The sequence below is a fragment of the Callorhinus ursinus genome, unplaced genomic scaffold, assembly GCF_003265705.2.
Source record: "Callorhinus ursinus isolate GAN/ISIS: 27379988/994484 unplaced genomic scaffold, GSC_fseal_2.0 scaffold7, whole genome shotgun sequence".
NCBI lineage: Eukaryota > Metazoa > Chordata > Mammalia > Carnivora > Otariidae > Callorhinus > Callorhinus ursinus.
The window spans coordinates 64398179-64421777 of record NW_027397069.1 but is presented as its reverse complement, the minus strand read 5'-3'; the positions used below and the strand labels follow the sequence as shown (position 1 = coordinate 64421777).

The following is a 23599-nucleotide window of genomic DNA, read 5'->3' as shown; positions in this document are numbered from 1 at the left end:
TATTTTTATAAAATTGACATTTTTAGGCTTGAGTGTGCAGCATCATTGCATGGAGATTTGCATTATTATTTGCTAGTACCTTTTTATTTTAACTTTTAACCAGGTCTTTTCATGTTGCTTACTCCAGAAACTTGGAAGAATCTTAAAAATGTCTTTATAATTTTAACTTAGAGATGCGTAGAATTTGTCATTTGGAAGGACCTGGTTTTTTAACACTTTATTATTCAGATAAGGAAATTGAATCCCTCATATACACTCCAGGTCATGCAGAGGTAGTTATCTTAGCTGGGTATAGGGCTGTTGCCCGTACATCCAGCTAAATCTTTTTTCAGCCCCTCTTCTTTTAGAAGGAAATCATTGAGTTGAAATCTCCTCTCCATTTAGAAAGCAGAAACTTTTTATATGTATTCTTTGTGTGTTTTGGAATTTTATATACAAATTTAATACGTAAAAAAAATCATTACAGTACCTTCTCTGTGTTTTTATAGATTGCTTGTTGAACGCATCTTTGCCCAGTACATGGTTCCCCACAATTTGGAAACTACAGAACGGATGAAGTGTTTATATTACTTGTATGCCACACTGGATTTAAATGCTGTGAAGTATGTTTCAAACGTCAAATTTTGTTCTTTTCATCTTTTTCAGTGTATTGGATTTTATGGGGAATAAAACCACAACTGTATTTTTAAATGTTAACAATTTATGTAATACAAACATTGTTTAAATGGTCAGACACAATAAAATACTTGGCTATTTTTTCAAAGGTACTGCTATCAACATGAGATTAACAAGGATTTTTGTAAGCAATTAAAAAATAGAGCTGATTGACATGGCATCTTTCAGGATTTGATTTTTTTCCCCAGACATTCATATTGTTGTTTCAAGAAGTATTGATGTACCTTTTTGTTTGTTTTTTTCTCCTTAAGGCGTTAAGGTTCATACTGAGAATATCCTACCACCTTATTTTGACCTCATGCTTCTTTGAATTTTGCTGTAGGGCAGTAGGGTACATATTTTTGTGCTGCATAGCCTCAACATAGTGTTATAGTTTGGCATACGGGTAAGCACAAATATATTTTAATGGCCATTTTTCATTCAGAAAATACTTTTGAGTGCCTTTATACAGAATTGGCATTTTGGACATGGAAGAGACATTACTAATGGAATCATACTGATGGTTAGGAAATTGAAACCTAGAGATTGATTTGCTCTAGGTTTTAGAAAATGTAGGTCCTTTGCATTCCAGCAAATGTAGTTCAAGTGGGGGATTAAGGGGCACCTGGGTGGCTTAGTTGTTAAGTGTCTGCCTTTGCTCAGGTCATGAGCCCAGGGTTCTGGAATCGAGCCCCGCATTGAGCTCCCTGCTCAGAGGGAAGCCTGCTTCTCCCCTCTCCCATTCCCCCCTGCTTGTGTTCCCTCTCTCACTGCGTCTCTCTGTCAAATAAATAAATAAAATCTTAAAAAAAAAAAAAAAAGTGGGGGATTAAATGTTCAGAAATTGGAAGTCTAAGGAGCTGCATATAATTTTCATTCCTACCTCTGCTTAATGGGACTTTTGACTTCTTGCATGGAAATTATTATATGTGCCAATTACACCTTTCATAGAAACATTGAAAAAAAGTCGTAGAGGGGAGAATGTAAATTTCTTATTATCTGCTGTATTTCAGGCAGAGGAGTATATATTATCAATGGCTGCTTTTGTGCTTTAACAGAAGAATTGAGTAGTTTCAACAGAGACTGTCCATAAAGCTTAAAATATTTATTATCTGGCCTTTTATAGAAAAGCTTGCCAACCCCTCATGTGATATTTTTTCCTATTTTTCACATGAGGAACTGAATTCCAGAGGTCAGTTAACTTGCACAAAATCACACAAGTAGTAAGAGACAGAGACAGGATTTGAACTCTACCTGGTTCCAAAGTTCATTCTTTTTATACTGCATACAGTAAAATATGTTACTACCATATTTAATTGATTTTAAAGCATACAATTGTCATATGCTAACACCTCTAGAATTAGAGTGCATCCTTATCTTCATGGTGCAATTGATGGCTTCTTGGAATGAATGAGAATAAGATACATAGCACACTCCCCACTCCATCCCTATTTGAGACAACCTGTGTCAAATCATAGTCTAGGCTTCTGACTCAGCTCACCTGCCATTCATGAGTAAGAATGAAAGACACTCTTAAGCAAAAAATGAGAGTTCACCACTCATATATCCTACTTGAGAAAATTACTAAAGAATAGTAATTTCTCTTGGTAAAAAAGGAAATTCAGAAGGCAGGAATAGGGTGTAAAAAGTGACAAAATTTTCAAACACTTTTGCAGGTCTAAATAATCAATGCCTATAAAAACAACAATAATAATAACAACAAAGTTTTCTTTACAAGGGAAGGAGGTGTACATTAAAAAGTAGGTTAGCATCTGGCTGATATTTAGCCAGCACACACTTCTTGGAACAGTATGTAAGATGTCTTGAGAGTCCCTGGGATCTTCTCCCCACCCCACTTTCGCCTGTGCCTGGGCACAGCAGAAGGACCTTCAGGCCCTTGTTCTACTGCCACCTGTTCTGATTGATTGGTGCTGTGCCTTTGTGAAAAGTTTTGAATACTAGGTGGATCCTATCAGATAACAGCATGTCAGATGGTAGCTAAAATGTTCTGTGGTTCTTTTATCATAGAAGAGTGAGGACAGATATTGTTAATTAGGCTGTAAATTAAGTGTACGAATTAAAAATTTGAGTTGCTCTGAAAGAACAGAATTAGAATGTTGGCTTCCAAAACCATAGGACCAAAAAAGAATTAATGAAAACTGTAATATGAGAAATGGAAAAGAAACATAATTGTAAATCGAAAACACTAAATAGCAGTTAAAAAACTATATGTGTGTGTGTGTGTGTGTGTGTGTGTGTATACACACACACACACATATATATATATATCGATCGGGGCGCCTGGGTAGCTCAGTCAGTTAAGCATCTGACTGTTGATTTCGGCTCAGGTCATGATCTCTGGGTCATGAGATCCAGCCCTGCAACTGCCCCCCCCCCCCTTGCACTCCTGCTGGCTTGTGCACTTTCTCTCTCTCAAATAAATAAATCTTAAAAAAAAACTACATATATCAGATATCACTCATCATTTAAATAACAAGTATGTTTGATTGAATTAAAAAGTAAAAATGCTAATCACAAGAGATACACTGAAAAATAATGCCATGGAAAAGTTGAAAGTAAATTCCAATCTATGGACCAATAGATTCTGCAAAAATGGTTGGTAAGTGAATAGATTTTTCTCTGTTTTAAGTTAAAACACTTAAGGTATTTATAATATTTTTTAAATGATTTTTTAATTTTAACCAACATTTTGGAATTAACTAACTGTAAATCTAATACTTAACATTTTACTTTAATACTTTTAACTTTACATTTGTGATTTATTTCTCCAAAAGTCTTTACATTTATTGTTATGAAGTATTTAATGCACACAAAGAAATCACATATGAGTTTTGAAGCATAGTAATAAAGTAAATATATTTGTGAATCTACAGCCAACTTGTGAACTCTTCTCCCTTTCATCCTCCTGTCTTTCACCCAGAGGAAACCACTAACCTTAATTACGTATTTTTCATTTCCTTTTTAAAAAATAATTTTATCATGGGGCATCTGGGTGGCTCAGTCAGATAGTGACGGACTCTTGATTTCAGCTTAGGTCATGATCTCAGGGTCCTGGGATCAAGCCCCATGTTGGGCTCCACTCTCATGTGGAGTCTGCTTCTTTCCCTCTCCCTCTGCCTCTCCCCCAGCTCTCTGTTTCTCTCTCTCTCAAATAAATAAATAAATAAATCTTTAAACAATAGTTTTATCAAAATAAAGTAAAACATAGTTTCATCATATCTATGTATATGTATCCCTCATAATATTTATTTTTGCTTATTTTTGAACATTATGAAAGTGAATTGTGGATATAGTCTTCTGTGACCTTTTCCCCCCATTTTCTTATGTTCCTAAGATTCATCCATAATATATATAGCTTGTTGGTCATTCATTTTCTTTGTCTTTCTAGACATTATTAGACATCTTATTTTTTGTAAATCTTTTGGGTCTTTAAATTTTCTCTCATCTTTTATTTATTCATTTTCCCGAATAGTAATAATCTTGATATTTTCAATAATGTTTTTAATCCTATCACAGTCCTCACCACTCTGTATTGTAACATCTGTCCTACTTTATTCATTTACATTATTATTCTAGCTCAGAATTCATTTGAATTTATAATCTCTAATTAGTTTGAAAGGCACTTAAAAATAGCTGCTTGGCAGGCAGGTTCATGGTGAGAACTTGTTTGATAAGATCTTTCTTATGAAAGAACCATATATTTTATTCTGTGACCATGTTCTTTTGGGGAAGACAAAATACTTCCTATATTTAAAATTTTTGATGTGTATCAATTTTGGGTAAGCCCATAAATTAACTATCTTTTTTTTTCTTTTTTCAGATTCATTTATTTGAGAGAGGGAAAGTGTGCACATGCACACGTGCCTGCGCAAGGGGGAGGGGCAGGGGGATAGAATCTTCAAACACAATCCCCACAGAGTGGGGAGCCTCACTCATGGGGCTTGATCCCGCAACCCTGAGATCATGACCCAAGCCCAAACCAAGAGTTGGACACTTAGCCGACTGAGCCACCCAGGTGTCCCACTAAATATCTTGATTAGTGAAAGAGCAGAGGCAGGCTTGAGTACTCTCCGATCATGATGTGTGTTGCCACCTCCCCCAGGCTTCCTAGAACAACTGTTAATGACAAGAGTTAGTGGTAGTTTCAGGTGTCCTGAATGTGATGTCTTTCGTTAGGCAGGCTCTCATCTAGACCGTTTTTGTACTGCTGTGTCTGGTGGGCAGTTTTGCCAACTGGGAGCAGAATATTGGAGGAGAGGTTCTCTTCAACATTTGTACAGGTTTCTGACAGCCACCCGATGGTAGCTGTCTTTTTCTTTGAGTTAGTGCAAAGCCCTAGTGAGAAGACTAGACAGGTAATAACTAAGAATATCCATTCTCTAATCAAATTTTTCATGTTTATTTAGTGACAGAGCTGGAATTCAGGCTCAAATTATATTTGTCTTCCTGTTGTAAAATTATTTCTACTTTTTTTTTCTTTTTTAAGGATTATTTAGGAAGGCAAGCACAAGGATAAATTGTCTTTGCTGTTTAAGATAATTTTATTAAAGTACTTGAGAGGATGGTTTCCCTAAAAATATATTACAATACAAAATCTTAGTTAGTGATGGTTACTTTTTGATTTACACTATAGCCATCATAGTTTATAATGGAGCTTTGGAGTTGCTTGATATTTCATCTTTAAATTAACAAATAGCTATTAGAGGTGTAATAATTCCTGCTTTATTTTAAGTATTTTAAGTGAAGGCAAGTTTCAAAATCCAGGCCTGTCAGAAGTTGTAAGTAATGATGAAGTGTTAAGAAGCAAGAGACAATTCATTGACTTTGGAGTTCAGAAGTAATTTCACAGATGACTACTGTTTCTTTGAAAATTATTTTAATTACATAACTCTTAGTTACTAGATTTTTACAGTCCTCTGTATACTGGTCATTTTTACTGTGTACATTCTTAAAGTGTTTCAATTAAATTTTTAATGGAAATTTAATAACTTGAAAACAGTATAGTTATTTTGGTGGCTCAGTTGGTTGAGCGGCTGCCTTCGGCTCAGGTCATGATCCTGGAGTCCATGGATCGAGTCCCGCATCGGGCTCACTGCTCGGCAGGGAGTCTGCTACTCCCTCTGACCCTCCCCCCTCTCATGCTCTCTCTCTCTCTCTCTCTCTCTCTCGTTCTCTCAAATGAATGAATAAATAAAATCTTTAAAAAAAATAAATTTAACTTCTAAGATAAAATGCTGTTGCTTTGCCAAGTACGATTTTGAGATGACCACTGTAAAGGCATTTAAGTGTCCAAATTTAAACTATTTCCATACAAGTATCCAAAGGTATTCTTAAAACAGAGTGTTGAGGAAAATGGAAATTTTTAACAATTGTCTTGCCAATGAAAAAAAGAGGTGGTTTTATATGCTTTTGTACTATATTACTGTTTTATGGCAGTGCTTAATATGTGTGATAGTGGAGGCTAATGAAGTGTAGGTAATTGAAAACAAAATAATGAAAAGTATTTGGTTTTGGAAAATTTCCTTTTCAAATATTAAAATATGTGTGGTTCTGAATTCTGTAACTTAATATTTCAATAACATTAACTTCTCATGATTTCTGCATATTTTCTTGAGTGTATAATTTTAGATTTCAATTTCTGTCTGAAAAAAATATTAAGAGGACATCAGAAATTTTGCCATATAAAAATAATATTCACTTACATATAGTAATATGTAAATACATATTTATATAACCTAATAAATATATACAGGATATAAATACATGTACATGTCAAATTTATGTAGTATAAATATATATTTTATATGGAGTATATAGAATATATATTATAGTTATAGGTAATAATGTTTTATATAATTTATATAATACATTATTTAGTTAACTGTAACAGCTCAGTGAGTCCTTAAAAATCTCCACACATGGGGTGCCTAGATGACTCATTTGGTTGGGATTCCGACTCTTGATTTTGGCTCAGGTCATGATCTTAGGGTTTTGAGATCAAGCCCCCTCTTGGGCTCTGCACTGGGTGGGGAGTCTCCTTGAGCTTCTCTCTCCTTTCCCCACTCACATGTGTGCTCTCTCTTCTCTCTCTCAAATAAATAAATAAATAAATAGATCTTTAAAAAAAATCTAAACACATAGATTCTACCTCTAAACAGAATTTGAGGATTAAATAAAACAAGTGAGAGCTTATTTTTTTTTTACATTGGTTTGGTTTATACATTTTAATCTTATTATAATGACTATGTATATTTACCTATAAGTACATAATCTACATTTTGTAATATACATAAACATGTAATATACAAAGTTACAATATAAATATTTCTGTTTTAGGAAAAAGTATATCCCGTTCTCTCAGCACTAGAACTCTTCTGTTTGTGGCTTTGATTCCTTTTCATCCTGCCCACTGCAGGACCTTACTCCATCAAATATTCCTTTGTTTCTCAAGTTTATAATCTCTGTAGGTAATTCCTATATCCTAGTTTACACACATGTTGCAGTTAATGATAGCTCTTCCCTATTTTTATACAAAACAAAAAACAACCACTTATGTTCTTTTTGATACAGATATCCCTTCACATGTTCATACCTCTTCCCTTTTGTTCCATACATCATCAGTTGCTTAGTTCTGTGAATTTTACCTCATCTCTGTCATCTCTTTTTTTAATTTGAACTTAAAAAAAAAACAATATATTTGGAATATTCTGGAAGGATTTTTATTGTTTTGTTATTTAAATTTATGTGTTTGTGTTTTGCAGAGCACTGAATGAAATGTGGAAATGTCAAAATCTGCTCCGGCATCAAGTGAAGGATTTGCTTGACTTAATTAAGCAACCCAAAGTAAGTCAAATTTAATGAAAATTTTCCTTTGATGATAAGTTTTGTAAAACGCATGTATTTCAGTTACTCCTTACCATTGCTACAGTGGTGTTGAACAACTGTTACTGTGTGGAACTGTTCTACTCCAGAAACTATCATCTTTAATTTAGAACAATGAAATCTTTAAGAAACTTATTGCATAGAAAAATTTAAAGTTTACACTTACTATATCTATAAAAGGTGATACCCAACAGGAAAGAGAATGTATTTCTTTGCATTCAGAATTAAAGTTTTTTTGTGGCTTTAAAAAAACCAGAAAATGGCTCCATATCCTTGAAAGCACAGAAAATAGAGTAAAATTGCACTCTCTCTTGCCACACTAAAATGCTCCCATTGTATAGTCTTGTGGTTTTAGAAAATTTTAATGTCATGTAATTTTAATTACATATCTTTATATTTTTACTTATAATTAATATTACAGTAATCTTAATGTACTACTTGGTTTTCATAATTATAAGTTAATGGTGGTATTCATCCAGATGATGAATTATATTTTAGTTTTTAGACTTTTAGAATGATTCTGGGTGTTCTTTTTCCCTAGAATGTTGTTTGAGAGTGTTGTATATAGACCTATAAAAGTTATAATTCATCAAAAAAGCAGTATGTGTGGCCATTTTAAATTGCATCCAAGGAAATATATAACATACAAAAATAACAATATACTGTTATTTTTAATTTCTTTTCAGTCCTTAGTGAAACCCCCCCCAAAAAAAAACCATATACTGCATGCTCATAGAACAGAGGTCAATAGAGAGGAGTTGTTTCATGTAAGGGGAGGCGAATAGTAACCTCTTTGTTTATGGTTTATTGAAACCTGTAATTATTGAACCTGCTAGAATAAGTTTTTTCTTATAATAGATGACTTAAAACTAATTGTAGTGATTCTGCTGTTTCAGTACTTTGCCGAGGAACAAAATTGGAAAACTCCCGATTAAGTTAGTGTGCTTCAGCCAATAAACATGTATTTTCAGTCAGTGTTCTAATGCAATAAGTTAGTGTATTTCAGTTAAGCTCTGGATAAAGTGCTCCTGTTTGCTACCTAGAGCTGTATTAATTTACTTCCTTTTGGTCAAAGTTGCAAAGGTGTTAATTAAAAATACCAGATGTTTTTATATGCATGTATATAAAACTATTCCTGATTTTAGGCATTATTGAAGTCATATAATAGCAGTAGAGTAGTATGTTAAGTGTGCAGATCATATGTTGAACAGCATGATGTGTGAGACTAATAAAAAATAACTTTGTTTTTGACTCTCACTGTCCCTTTAAAATTTATTTAGTGGGAACTTCTTCCCCTTGCCTGTTGATAGCAACTCGGGAGGGTCTCATGACTTCATTCTCATGTGAAATAACAAAATACATCTCAATTCAATTAAAATGTTTTAATGTCTTCTACTTTGTGGAATTTTCCTTTAAATTGTCTTAAAATAATTACTGAGTTGTCCAGGTTAAAGAGGGAATTCTCATTAATGTGATGTGAGGTTGAAGCAGAAACCAAATGGAAGAAGATGGTAGCCCAAAGTGGAATTCTAATGAGAGGAGAATTAATAGTCTCTTATTACTTAGTATTCATTTTATACCAAGAAATATGGTAGACATTATAGAGTTAAAGGTAGAAAAAATGCAAAGCTGTGTTTATCCTTTGGGTGTTTGTATTTCTTCCTATTTTACTAGGAAGACTCTTACATGCTTATTAATCAGTGAATGTTTCTTTGCCTTCTTCATTATTCAGTCTGATAAATATTCTTATTTAGTTCAGCACTGTAGCCCTTCTACTTTATTTAATTAAATTCATTTGCTCAGTGTCACTCAAAGTGACATTATTTCTAGAATTGTACTTTTGTTGATGCTGTTTCTTTTTCATGTGGATCAACTTCTTGACAGCCCAGCAGTACCTATTTCTCCCCAAATTAAACAACAGAAATCTTACATGATTCTAGACAGATATATTCAAATACTTTAAATTCCAAATATTTGGGAATTAACTCTTGTATTTTATGTTTTGTCTCTCGCTTCCTCTTAGGAAGCTCCTTGTGAATAGGGATGGTTTATTTGTGTATTTATTTGATTTGTTGCCTTCACGCCAATGTTTTTCTAGTTCAGTGTATTATACAGAGTTGCTCAAAGGCGTCTCTTTTTAAAGAAATAACACTAACTTGATGCAGTGAATAACTAGCACTCTTAGAAACCATCGTTTGTACGTGTGACTTTACATGGGGTACAGTGTGGTGAACACATTCATTCACTGAAATAATGCTAAGTTGATAAAGCAAGTAAGTAGCACTCTTGGAAAAAGTCTTTTGTACATGTCAGTGGCATCTTTTTAAAATTGTCTATATCCCGTATCTTCCCCGTAAGCTTCATGACTATGCCTTATAATCCTCAGGCTTAAAAATTTTAGGAACACCTCAAGTCATTCAGACTTATATACTTGTGAACTTTTTGTTTGAGATAAGCTTAAAACTTGAAAACCAGGTTATTTTGTTCCTTTTTTACATAGTTGCCTTGTTTCATTGCTAGAAAAAACAAAATATCTCCCTGTTTCAAAAGGTTGGTGTAGTAGTCTCCTTTTGTTTAGAGGATGACAAAACAGGCTGAGGGGGAAGAGATGACGACAGCAGAGCATTCACCTTTCATTCACTTCGGAGTTTAAACGTAGCTCAAGAGGGAGCTCACAGCTGTGGTGGTCAGGGCGTGGGCCTGGTTCTTCTTATCTAATTTTCTGAAGGGTATAATGAAGATTATTGTTAGGAAGTGTTAATTTTGCTTTTTTTGTGTGTGATTTACAGACAGACGCCAGTGTCAAGGCCATATTTTCAAAAGTGATGGTTATTACAAGTAAGTTATTTCAAATATTACATGTAGAATTTAAGGTTTAATTGAAATATTTCTTTTTGATAATTTAAAGTATTTCATGGAGTTTTCATTTTTGGCTATGATAATATAGGAAAAGAGTATAAAATGTTTCTGATTTTTTTTTCAAGACAGCTTTAGCTTTTCTTCTTTTTTTAAATTTTCATTTACTTTGCTACACAGAATTTTTCTTTTTGTGTTGGTATGAGCAGGAACTGGAGAAAGGATTTATTACATAAATTTATTTTTGGGAATTCATTCAAACTGTTACATAAGCTTACTGTGAAAACTGAATCTGTGCTTTGGTGTTGGTTGCTCTAATGTGACTCTATTTGAAGCTAATTTCGTTCTAAGCCAAATTTTAGAGCAAAGTATACATAATAAGTACAAAAGAGCTTCTTTGAAAAAAAAATACTAATTTGCTTTTTTGCTTTCCAGTGATTTCAAACAAAACGTTATTTAATTGCATTTAACAGTAAATACAAAAGGATTGTGTAGCACATCTCTTTTGTTCAGTGCAGGGAATGGGTAAAGTAGCTGTTTTTGTAGGGCATTTGCTTTTCCTCCTGCTTCAGAGATCACTGTGTGTAGTGTAGCACATGGACAAAGGGAATATCGGGAACACCTGGAGGAACATTTCTACTGAGCTTCCACTTGGGAATAGTGAAGAGATCTATCTTAGGTGGATTTCTGAGATGTTAACAAATATTCCAAGATGTGTATGGAAGTAATGCTCAAATACTGAAGAGAACAGTAACCGAATTAACTGAGTTTTAGACTGACAGGAGTTTTAGCATGAGTAAGGCTTTAAGACCAAAATATCTTTTAGTCTTGGGCAGTTAAACATAAATTAGTTTTCAATTTCTTTAGCAAGTGATTTTCTGCTGTTTATAATAACTGTCTCCTTGTTGTTTGGCTGTGGATACTCTCTCTTAAAGGAGGTCATCTATAATTTTCTATTTTTTACCCTTATCTGTTTTCCCAAATTCTGTTCTGAGGAATGCTAGTATCCTGTAGGTGCTAATAGTATTGTTAGAAAAAAGGGTTTCATGGTCAAGTACGTTTGTAGAATGCCGAAATAAAGGGTTTTTTTATTTGTTTCCTCCCTCCCTTCTCCCTCTCTCTCTCTTCCTCCCACTCCCCCCCCCCCAAGTCTATTTGTTTCTTGAACAGTAAACCTTATTGTAACCTTTAGTATGATGCCTGTACATTATGGAGGGGCTGTAAAGTGACATCTTCCAAAATTATTTGAAGACAGTACAGTAGATTTTTTTGTATTATAGAAACATGAAGAGATCATACAGTCAAGTATTTATAATAGGGACACTTTGTTCTTATTATCCTCAGTGATCTAGCTGAGACTTAAAGTGGACTTTCAGAGTTGTATATGAACTTGAAGACTGCACTTACTGCATTTATATTTTAAGATTTAGTTGAGTTTCTACAATTTTTATTATAATCCATAGTTCTATATTATAATTTCTGTTATTGGAAGTATCCTAGTCTGGTCCTCTATAACAGTTGTGAGTAACCACCCCTCCCCCCCAGAAGACACTGGGATCAGCATTTTACTAGCTATAAACACTATAAGTGTTTTGATACATCAGTATATTAGGAGAGTGGTATAGAAATCATCTTTGATTCTATGAGGATTTATCCTTTCTCATGCAATAATGACACATCCGACAGTAACACCTGAAACATTTTGCTCAGCATGTTTTATTGACTGATAGCATGTGTATATGAATTATCTCTGGATGGTTTAACAGATTAATACAATACAGGAAAATAGTTTCTTAAAGGTAAAACTTACTGATCTCTTGTTGGAAGTTACAAGAGAACGATGTACACAACAAGCTCAAGGAGACAGTAATAAATTGGTATCATTCAGGTTGACATTTAATGCCCTTAAATATTATAAGGGGTTATTTAGAAATAGCCAGTTCAATCTTTTCCTACAAAGATGTTCCTTGACAGTGATCTTGTTTCATATTTCTAGAGAGCAGAATTTTGTGAAAACTGACTATTAAAGTTGTTCCACAACTTCTAATTAAACTAAACTGAATTTGTAAATTAGGATTATTAATCAAAGTAATAAAAAGAATGAAAAATGTTGATCTTTTATTATTTCAAGAAATTTCTAAAATCGTATTTTTACTGAATTTTAATTTATTTAAGGAAATTTGCCAGATCCTGGTAAGGCTCAGGATTTCATGAAGAAGTTCACACAGGTGTTGGAAGATGATGAGAAAATAAGAAAACAGTTAGAAGTACTTGTTAGTCCAACATGCTCCTGCAAGCAGGCTGAAGGCTGTGTGGTAAGGAGAGACATTTAAAAAGAGTTGGGACTCCTGGGTGGCTCATTCGGTTAAGCGTCTGCCTTTGGCTCAGGTCATGATCCTGGGGTCCTGGGATTGAGTCCCGCAGGGAGCCTGCTTCTCCCTCTGCCCCTCTTCCCTCATGCTCTCTCTCTCTCTCTCTTTCTGACAAATAAATAAATAAAATCTTTAAAAAAAAATAAAAAATAAAAAGAGCTAATGTTTGGGGCACCTGGGTGTTTCAGTTGGTTAAGTGTCAGACTCTTGATTTTGGCTCAGGTGATGATCTCAGGGTTGAGATCGAGCCCCACGTTGGGCTCCATACTGGGTGTGGAGCCTGCTTAAGATTCTCTCTCTCATAAAAAAACAAAACAAAACAAAAACAAAAAGAACTAATGTTTGAAGAAGCCCCAAACCTTTTTTGACTTCTTTAAGGAAATAATGTATGTTCATTATGTAGAATGTATATTCGTTATATAAAACAGCACATTTTAAAATATGCGTTATTTTACATAATATTCATTATGTAAATTTTTGACACCTTTAATAAAATAATTTGTATTCATTTATGTGAATTTTGTATTCATTATGTGAAATTTATATTCATTATGTAAAATATCACAAAAATGACAGTAAACTATAAGCCCTTTATAGAGACAATTACTGTTAATATTATGGTGTATATCTTCCAAAATAAGATCATATACTACAGCATTGTACATTTTACTTATTTTTATTAGTCTTTAATAGCAGTGTAGCATACCATTGAATATATGTACCATAATTATTGAACAGTCCACTGTGTTACACATTCAGGTTTTTTCCCAGTTTTTAAAGAACACTTTAGTATCTTTATAGCCAAATAATTTTTCACAGTCTTGATTATTTCTTTAGTATAGATTCAGTATTGGCTTCTATCATTATTGGAAAGAACCAGAACTCAGAAAAACATAATTATTTTGGTAGGATTTGTATTCTTGTTTGCTAATCATCTGACCATTTTTTCTTCTTGGGCATATTAGCCATTTATATATTTTTTGTAAATTGTGTGTTTTTAGTCTTTGCCTATTTTTCTGGAATGACATTTGTTTTATCTTATTGATTTGTTAGTCATGTATGTTAATTAAGCTGCAAATAATTTTCTCTCATTGTAGTTTGCCCTTTGATTTTGTTTATGATGTCCTTTACATACCATAGTTTTATGTAGCTGAGTCTATCAGCAGACTCTTCAGGGTTTTTGCATTTTATGTCCTGCTTACAAAACTCCATTCTATTGCAAGTCAATGAAAGTATTTACTAATGTCAATATTTCTCAATCTGTTGCCCATGCATCTTCCAAGAGGCTTAAAAAAAAAAAGATGATTCTTGGCTCCACCCCAGATTGACTAATCTTCACAATGAGGTCCAGGAATCTGTTGTTTTAAAAAGCTTCCCTGATAATTTTACTCTCTGAAGTTTGTGTCTCCACTGAACCTGGTTTTATTCTTTTGTATTTGTTTTTATCTTTTTGGAATGTTTGTGGCATAAGGTATGAGATAGGGATCTGTTTTTATTCAGAATGTCTGTTCAGTTATTTCAACACAGTACATTGAATAATCCATCTTTTTTTCTTGTTAGTTGAAATGTTACCTTATGCAAAATTTTTAATTTAGTTTGTTTTTCTGGACTCCTTCAATTCTGTTGATTTGTTTATTCCAACACCAGTATTACATGGTTTTAATTATTTTAGATTCTTAATATTTTAATGTGATGTAATTTTTTAAACATATTTTTGTAATAGTTAAAAAAAATCTGCCTTACAGCGTGAAATAACTAAGAAGTTGGGCAACCCCAAACAGCCTACAAATCCTTTCCTGGAGATGATCAAGTTTCTCTTGGAGAGGATAGCACCTGTGCACATAGATACTGAATCTATCAGGTATTTTTATATAAAAATATTAAGTTTTCATTACTATTCATTCATGCTTCAGTCAGTTGCTTATGAGTACCTGCTATACGCAAGGCACTTAACCTATACAGATTTTTGTATATGTGAAATGGCTATATACTTATCTATTTATATCTGTACGTATATCTGTTCATATATATGTGTATGTGTGTATGTATATGTACACACTCATATATATCGTATATTTAATTTTTCTTGTTATTTATTTTAATTTTAAGTATTACTTCATTTGGATGAGAAAATGTCAATTTAAGCCTAGTTTCTATCTGTTACCAGTATATCAGGAATTCCTCTTTTTTAGTTAGTTTGCATAGGGTAGGTAAATTTAAATTATACTCTCAGGAAAAGAAAATTAGGTGAATATGTTGTAAAGCAGCATAGGATGCATTTTCACAGGTATTTGAGAACTGAAAGTGTTATTTTTAAAACAACCCTCATTTCAGCTTTGATATCACCTGACTGGAAAATACTTTCTTTTTATGGCTGTATTCCCTTATGTAAAATGTTCTTTTTTTTTTTTTTTTTTTTAAAACATTTTCCTAAAATGTTTCGACTGGTTGAAAAAATAAAGTGCTTACAGAATGTATATATATATAACATTCTGGTTTACTGGTTATTAGTAGTATCTTTTAGAGATACATTAGAATCTAAATAATAATATCCCGTACCCAGTGGACCCTTTCTGGGGATTTGTTTTGTTTGGGAGGGTAGAAGGTGTAGCTTTTGGCCTGTGATCCCCTGCAGAGTAGGGAGACCCTGTTTTCGATACTCAGCAGTCACTTTGGACTCCTACTGCATCAGTTTTCATTTGAAGAAAGGACTCTAAGGTTTGAAAAACAATATAAAACAAAAAATCAGAACCCTCTGTATTAGTACAAGGAAGACACCGAATCAGTCTGAAACTCAATCCTTAAATAATTCCATGCTTTATTCAAGACAGTGCTAGTTAGGTATTGGCAAAGCGTATTTTTTTGCTTTTCATTAACCCTGTGGTAGTGCAATAAGGAGTTTTAATCAGGAGATTATATTATAGTTTCATAAAATTAATGCAGATAGTGTCCAGAGGACTGAAAGAGGATTTCTCTAAAGTAGTATTTGACCTAAGAGGAAGAATGGGTAAGATTTGTTTTTATAGAGTTGGAAGAATGAATATTCTAGGCACTCAATTAATATAAACCAGCTAACTGGACAGGAGAGGACAATTAGAAAATGATTGCCATGAAAAGGTATAAAAGTGTTATAAGATAATGGTAAAAAAATAGTTGGGATCAGATTGTGGAAAGCATTTAAGGTTTAACTTTAGAGCTTTTACTGTTTTAAGTCTGTTGAGGACAATGGATGTTTAATGATGGATGGGAGGAGGGAAGTAGAATGGATAGACTGTTAAGGTGTTACAGATTGTCTGTGGATGCTGGTAGTGGGATGGAAAGGGAAGATTATGTTTGAGGAAGGTTTTAATAGATGGCTCATCTTACTGGAAATGGGGAATAAAGTTGATGAGAAGTCAGAAGTATAAGAGCTCAAATCCAAATGATGAAGCACGTAGTAATACTTTGAAAGGAATTAAGGGAACTGATGTGCTTCTTATTTGGACATGAGAAACAGTTAAAAAATCAAGGCAAATTGAGCTTAATGTGAAACTATGAGAATGGATTTGTTCCCTGCACATGAGATTGTGTAGAAAGAAGTAAAAGGATTAAAAGATCATGGACAGAACCTTGGAATTTTGTTTTTCGACAGTAGAAAAATTACAGGAGTGTAAGAACACCAGGTTATTGTAGTGTTTTGAAAGTTAAGATGGAGAAAGTTTTTACAAATAATGTGTACTATGAACAGTCAAACTGAGGTCTTTGGCTTTATTATCAGTAGTTTGTAGTGCTATAGAAGGTAAGTCAAAATATAAATAAGAGTAACAAGTAGTTTAGCCCTTCTAAAGTGTCTGGGATGAGTCCACATATTTTACATGTTTACTTATTTACCTCTTAACCATGTGAGACAAGAATTAGTCCCAATTTACAGATAAGGAACAGTGAGTTACACAGATGTTGAATAACTTCCCCACTGCTAGGAAGTGGTGAATGGCATTGAAACCCAGGAAGTCTGGCTCCAGAGCCCTCTTGGTTAACCACCACACTATCTAATAGGTCTCCAGAAATATTCCACACTTAGTCCCTTGCACCGATAGTCACTGAGTGTCCAATTCACCTAACTCTCCTGTTAGTGGTTATTAACCTTTTCAGTCCTTGCCATTTCATAGGTAAATGGTGATACTCTTTTTTAAAAAAACAATGTGTGACTAATAAAATTGAACATTTTTCTTCCCCATATATTTCTTGGTTAATTGCTTTTTAAAAAACTTTTCTATGAGGGGCTTGGAGGAATTGTCTTTTTCTTATTGATTCTAAGAATGCTTTATGAAATAGATGCCTGGGTGGCTCAGTCGGTTAAGCATCTGCCTTCGGCAAAGGTCACCATCCCAGAGTCCTGGAATCAAGTCCCACATTGTGCTTCTTGCTCAGTGGGGAGCCTGCTTCTCACTCTGCTTGCTGTTCCCCCTGCTTGTGTGTGCTTGCCCCCCCCGACAAATAAATAAATACATCTTAAAAAAAAAAAAAGAATGCATTCCATGCTCATGGATTGGAAGAATAAACATTGTTTTAAAATGTCTGTGCTGCCCAGAGCAATCTATACTTTCAACACCATCCCGATCAAAATACTAACGGCATTTTTCAAAGTGCTGTAACAAACAATCCTAAAATTTGTATTGAATCAGAAAAGACCCTGAATCGCCAAGGAAATGTTGAACAAGAAAAACAAAGCTGGGGGCATCACGTTCCCTATTTCAAGCTATATTACAAAGCAGTGATCACCAAGACAGCATGGTACTGGCACAAAAACAGACACATAGACCAGTGGAACAGAATAGAGACCCCAGATATGGACCCTCAACTCTATGGTCAAATAATCTTCGACAAAGCAGGAAAAAATAAGCAATGTTAAAAAGACAGCCTCTTCAATAAATGGTGCTGGGAAAATTGGACAGCTATATACAGAAGAATGAAACTCGACCATTCTCTTACACCATACACAAAGATAAACTCAAAATGGATGAAAGACCTCAATGTGAGACAGGAATCCATCAACATCCTAGAGGAGAACATAGGCAGTAACCTCTTCGACATTGGCCACAGCAACGGTCTTTCAAGACACCTCTCCAAAGGCAAGGAAACAAAAAAGAAAATGAACTTTTGGGAATTCATCAAGATAAAAAGCTTCTGCACACAAAGGCAACAGTCAACAAAACAAAGAGGCAACCCACAGAATGGGAGAAGATATTTGCAAATGACACTACAGACAAAGGGCTGATATCCAAGATCTATAAAGAACTTCTCAAACTCAACACCCAAAAAACAAATAATCCAGTCAAGAAATGGGCAGAAGACATGAACAGACACTGCTCCAAAGAAGACATACAAATGGCTAAAAGACACATGAAAAAATGTTCATCATCATTAGCCATCAGGGAAATTCAAATCAAAAGCACATTGAGATACCACCTTACACCAGTTAGAATGGCAAAAATTGACAAGGAAAGAAACAGCAAATGTTGGAGAGGTGGTGGAGAAAACAGAACCCTCTTACACTGTTGGTGGGAATGTAAGTTGGTACAGCCACTTTGGAAAACAGTGTGGAGTTTCCTAAAAAAATTAAAAATAGAGCTACCCTGTGACCCAGTAATTAACACTACTGGGTATTTACCCTAAAGATACAGATGTAGTGAAAAGAAGGGGCACCTGCACCCCAATGTTTATAGCAGCAATGTCTGCAATAGCCAAACTGTGGAAAGAGCGGAGATGCCCTTCAGTAGATGAATGGGTAAAGAAGACGTGGTCCATAGATACAATGGAATATTACTCAGCCGTCAGAAAGGATGAATACCCAACTTTTACATCAACATGAATGGGACTGGAGGAGATTATGCTAAGTGAAATAAGTCAAGCAGAGAAAGTCAATTATCATATGGTTTTACTTATTTGTGGAACATAAGGAATACCATGGAGGACATCAGGAGAAGGAAGGGAAAAATGAAGGGGGAGAAATTGGTGGGGGAGACGAACCATGAGAGACTATGGACTCTGAGAAACAAACTGAGGGTTTTAGAGGGGAGGGGGGTGGGGGGATGGGTCAGCCTGGTGATGGGTATTAAGGAGGGCATGGGTTGCGTGGAGCCCTGGGTGTTGTATGCAAACAGTCATGGAACACTACATCAAAAACTAATGATGTACTACTGTATGGTGACTAACATAATAAAAAAAAATGATTGAATACCTCAAAAAAAGAATGCTTTATAAAATAGGCTATTAATCTAGTTCGATTACCTTTTAAATTTGTGTAATTTATAATAAATACTATATAATTAAATCTCTCAGTTGTTTCCTTTATGATTTTTCTGCCTTTCTTTTCATACTAGGTAGTTATGTTTTTTTTTACGTAAATCTTTAGTTGGTCTGGAATTCATTTTAGTGTAAGGTGGAAGTAGATATTCATCCTTAAAAAAAAAAAAAAGCATATCATAGCTAGTTATATCAACTCCATTGATTGAAAAATTCTTTCCTTCCTAATTTGTAGTGTTTCCTTATTATAAATTATTGTATGATTTGGACTCTTTACTGAATTTTCACTTTGGTTCATTTGTCTTTTGAGGTGTTAATGAAACATTTTTATCTTGTTGAGAAAGTTCTTTCTTCCTTCCCCCTCCCCCCAAAATTAATTGGCTGTTCCCAGACGTTAATTGATTTTTCCAGTTGAGCCATAGAATGCATCTATTGAATCTTGTCCCATACCAAGTTGTGTTCCCCTGATAACATTTGGATATTTAGTGAAAAAATGTCATTACTTGTCTTGACTTATTCAAATCTCTGTGTTCCCGTTCATATAATTCTAGAGTTTACACATAGATTCTGTGCATGTAAAACTTATTTTATATGTTTTAACTTATTGTGAATAGATTTTTCCCCTGTCTGTATTTTTTAGGTGGCTTTGGCTGATACAGAAAAGCACATTGATTTTTTTGTGTTTTGTTGGTATCACCTCACTGAACTCCTAGTATTTTTTTAATAGTTTTTACTGCTCTAACTGTAGTGTATGTATTTATTTTTTATAAAAAGAACAAATACCTAAAAGTATGAATGATTATTTTAGACAATTAGTATTGCATTATAAATGTTTATTTTAAAATAACCTATGCTTGTTTTCAGAAGAAAATTTCAGAGTAGTTTTTTTTTTTAATCTCTTCTAATTTCTAGTGAAGTTTTATTATATGTCTGTTATCTAGGTATTTTTACACCTTTCAGGAACAGGCCTGTGTGTTTCTGGCTCTTAGAACAGTGCCTGACACATAGTAATATCTGGTAAATATTTTGAAAGTGCTTAATGTTGGCATTTATCCTTATTTCAGTATACGTTGTTCTATTTACTCAATAATGAATTTCAGATAATTAGAAAACACTTATTCATGTGTTTGGGCATAATTCTTCTATGGAAAATGCAAGAATAAAAATATAGGTAGCATTAATAAACAGCAAATCAAATAACATTTGGACTTCCTTTGAATGGATAGGAAAAATACTATTTTTGAAAAGAAGTATCTTAAAATACCTATTATAATTTTTTGTTTTGCAGTAATGTTTGGGAAACAGCTTTGTCAAATCTTTATGTGTTTGGATGTGGTCTGTATAGAAAATATTCACGATTATTTTTCATAGACATTAGTAATAAAGAACAGTTGAAAATATGACAACTTTTTTTTGTCATACTTTAGTGCTCTTATTAAGCAAGTGAATAAATCAATAGATGGAACAGCAGATGATGAAGATGAGGGTGTTCCAACTGATCAAGCCATCAGGGCAGGTCTTGAACTGCTTAAGGTAAATATGCTTATGGTGAAATTAAGTGCCTAATTACATAACTGTTTAACATACATATAGTATATATTTTTTATTCTTGAGATTTGCTTAAGTTTTTATAGAAACTGAAATAAAATTTTCTCAGTCATTTTAGGTAATTTAGAAATTGCACATTTCCTCTAACATGTAAGCTAAATATTTTCAGGTTTAAATTGTATAATATAGCCTACCTAGTATTGTTACATTAAAATAGCAGATTATAATTTGAAGTTTTCATTAGTGAGTAAAGAAAGTGCTAGCCCTACCAAACATTTATCTTTTATTTTGTTAGCTAAAATATACTACTGGCTTTTACGTATTATAAAAATATCAACTAGTTATTGACAAAATACAAAATTATAAAGAAGAAAACATTCATAAGCCTATCACACATAAATGTTCCTTCTGTTTTCCTTTTATGTTTTAAAAAAATGCACACTTACCTAGTTGAGATCAGACTGCATATATACAATTTTGTATCTTGACTATTTTCCCTTATTATAAAGCATTTTTATCAGTGTTTTTTAAGAAGTGTTTTTTTAAGAGTGTCAAAAATTGTCTTTGGCTGTCATTTATTAGATGGATGCTTTTGGGCAGGTTCATTGCCTCCAGTTCTTCATCTGTAATGGAGATAATAATAGCACTTATCTCACAGAGGAGTAAATTAAGTCATGAACATAAGTTTTCGAGCACAGTGTCTGGTTCATAGTAAAAATACAAAAAACATTATTTTTTGAAATGGTGTTTAGTCCACTTTTGCAGTGCCATAGAGTTCCCAACTATTTCCCTGGATATTTAGATTTTTCTAATTTTATTCTTATAATCACTACAAAGATAAATATATCTAAGATCTCTTGCTGATGTCTTTTTTTTTTAGTGATGGAATATAAAGAGAATGATCATTTTCAAAATTTTTGGATGTGTATAATTTAATAAAATTCCTTTACAGAAAAATTATACCCATTTATAATTCTGTCAACAGTGAATGACTGTGTCTCTCCTATCTTCAGAAACATGGAATATTGTAAATCTTAAAGATTTGCTAATCTGATAAGTAGAAATAATGTTTTAATTTGTGTAATTATTGCACTGAGGTACAATCATTAGTGTTTTCCCTATGGTGAATTCATTATTTTTATCCTGTGTTCATTTTCTCTCTCTCTCTTTTTTAATCTTGTGTTCATTTTCTACTGACATCTCAATTTTTTTGTTCTTTTTAACTGATTGAGATTTTTTATTGTCTTTGCTTTTTTATAGGACATATTTGATATATAAAAAATAAAATGTATTCTATTATATATGTTATAAAGTATAGTAATAAAGTGAATACAGTGAAAGTAAATAGGATGCTAACTCAAATAGAGTATTAACAATACTGTTGAAGTTCCTTGAGTAGTTTCTTTTCTGTGATTCACATCCTCCAGGTATAATTGTTTTGAATTGTTCTGTTGTTTGGGGTTTATTATTAATTCTCTTATTGTCCTTTTAGTTTTATCATCTGTGTATCTCTAAGTAACATTACTTATTTTGCTTGTTTCTGAATCTTACAAATACGGCATTATGTTTAATGTTATTTTTCTACTGCTTGCTTGTTTTTACATTGCAAGCTTAACAATCGTGTCTTGTTCAGAAGATTTTATTGTTTTTGTTTTTCAATCTGAAATATAACCCATCTGGAATTTATTTTGAAAGTATATATTGTGGGGGAGGATCTAATTGGATTTTCTCCAAATAGCTGTGTATTTTTATCAGGACTCTTTATTAAAAATCCCATCCATTTTCATTTTCTATTCCTTCTTTATAATCTACTTTAATCTAAATTCTTAATGTATGCTTGGACTAAAAAGTTTACTTTTTCTGTTTTGTTTCTTCTGATAGTACAGTGTTGATTTGTTAAATGTAACAGTTGTAAATGTTACAATAGCTTTTACGATCTGTTGTTTTACCCTCTTTCCTAGATAACTTTTTTCTAAAAATGTTAGTACTCTCTTCTAATGACCTTTATTTAGAAGACTAGAGCTATTTTGTTAAATTCTCTCTTCTTGTTCCTTTTCTCCTCATCCTCCTCCAAAAAACCCAAACATTAACTAAAATCTAAATTATTTTGAGTAGAATTATATTGAGTAATTTAATTTTGAAAGAAATGACTGTTAGATCATGCAGTCTTCCTACACTAGAACATATCTGTTACATATTTAAGTTTTAAACTTAGTGCTCTCATGTACTTGTTAGCATAATTATTTTTATATTTACTTTGATTTGCGTATTTCCAGTATGTAATATTTTGGATTTATATTATAAAGATGGAAAGGGTTTACAGATCATTTTTATGACTCATTTTTTTTAAGGTACTCTCATTTACACATCCCATCTCGTTTCATTCTGCTGAAACATTTGAATCTCTCCTGGCTTGTCTGAAAATGGATGATGAAAAAGTAGCAGAAGCTGCACTCCAAATTTTTAAAAACACAGGAAGCAAAATTGAAGAGGATTTCCCACATATCAGATCGTAAGTTTATTCTGATAAATATACTAGAAAATGGAAAAATAATTTACTGTTTCTTGATTTACGTAATTGTTGGAATCTTTTAAGTTTTGAGGAAATCATGTCTAGGTTATCTTAAGTTTATACCGTTCAGTTTAGATTGTCATTTCCTGGGGGAGATAGCCCTGATTGGTATTTTAGAAGATTCATGAAAATGTGGAGCAAACATGGCATTTCTTTTTGAAGCATTGATTTTGCTTAAATATTTTAATGAAAACAATTTTATAGTAAAACGTTCTCTTGATATATCATGGCATAGAATAAACAATTCACATAAATTTAGAGTCTAATGGGAAATTTCAAAGGAATTTCAGCAGGACCGTGCATAGGACTCTTCACTATGTGATTATTAAAAGTATTGAATTGAAAATTTTCAGAAGCAGTGCTTTATTTGACTCAGGGAAGCATGGAGTAAACCTCCTAACAGCAGTGT

General features: G+C 33.1%; 1 protein-coding gene across 9 annotated transcripts in view; it reads left to right on the top strand.

Annotated features, from left to right (window-relative positions):
• The window catches only part of PDS5B (PDS5 cohesin associated factor B), a 203986-nt gene that overhangs the window by 113979 nt on the left and 66408 nt on the right, over nt 1-23599 (top strand). For all 9 annotated transcript variants that reach the window (XM_025875064.2, XM_073894710.1, XM_073894711.1 and 6 more), the window contains 7 exons: nt 489-602; nt 7437-7518; nt 10347-10395; nt 12589-12728; nt 14531-14646; nt 20498-20603; nt 22970-23130. In XM_025875064.2, the coding sequence (XP_025730849.1) occupies nt 489-602; nt 7437-7518; nt 10347-10395; nt 12589-12728; nt 14531-14646; nt 20498-20603; nt 22970-23130 (768 nt within the window). The remainder of the gene's footprint in view (nt 1-488; nt 603-7436; nt 7519-10346; nt 10396-12588; nt 12729-14530; nt 14647-20497; nt 20604-22969; nt 23131-23599) is intronic.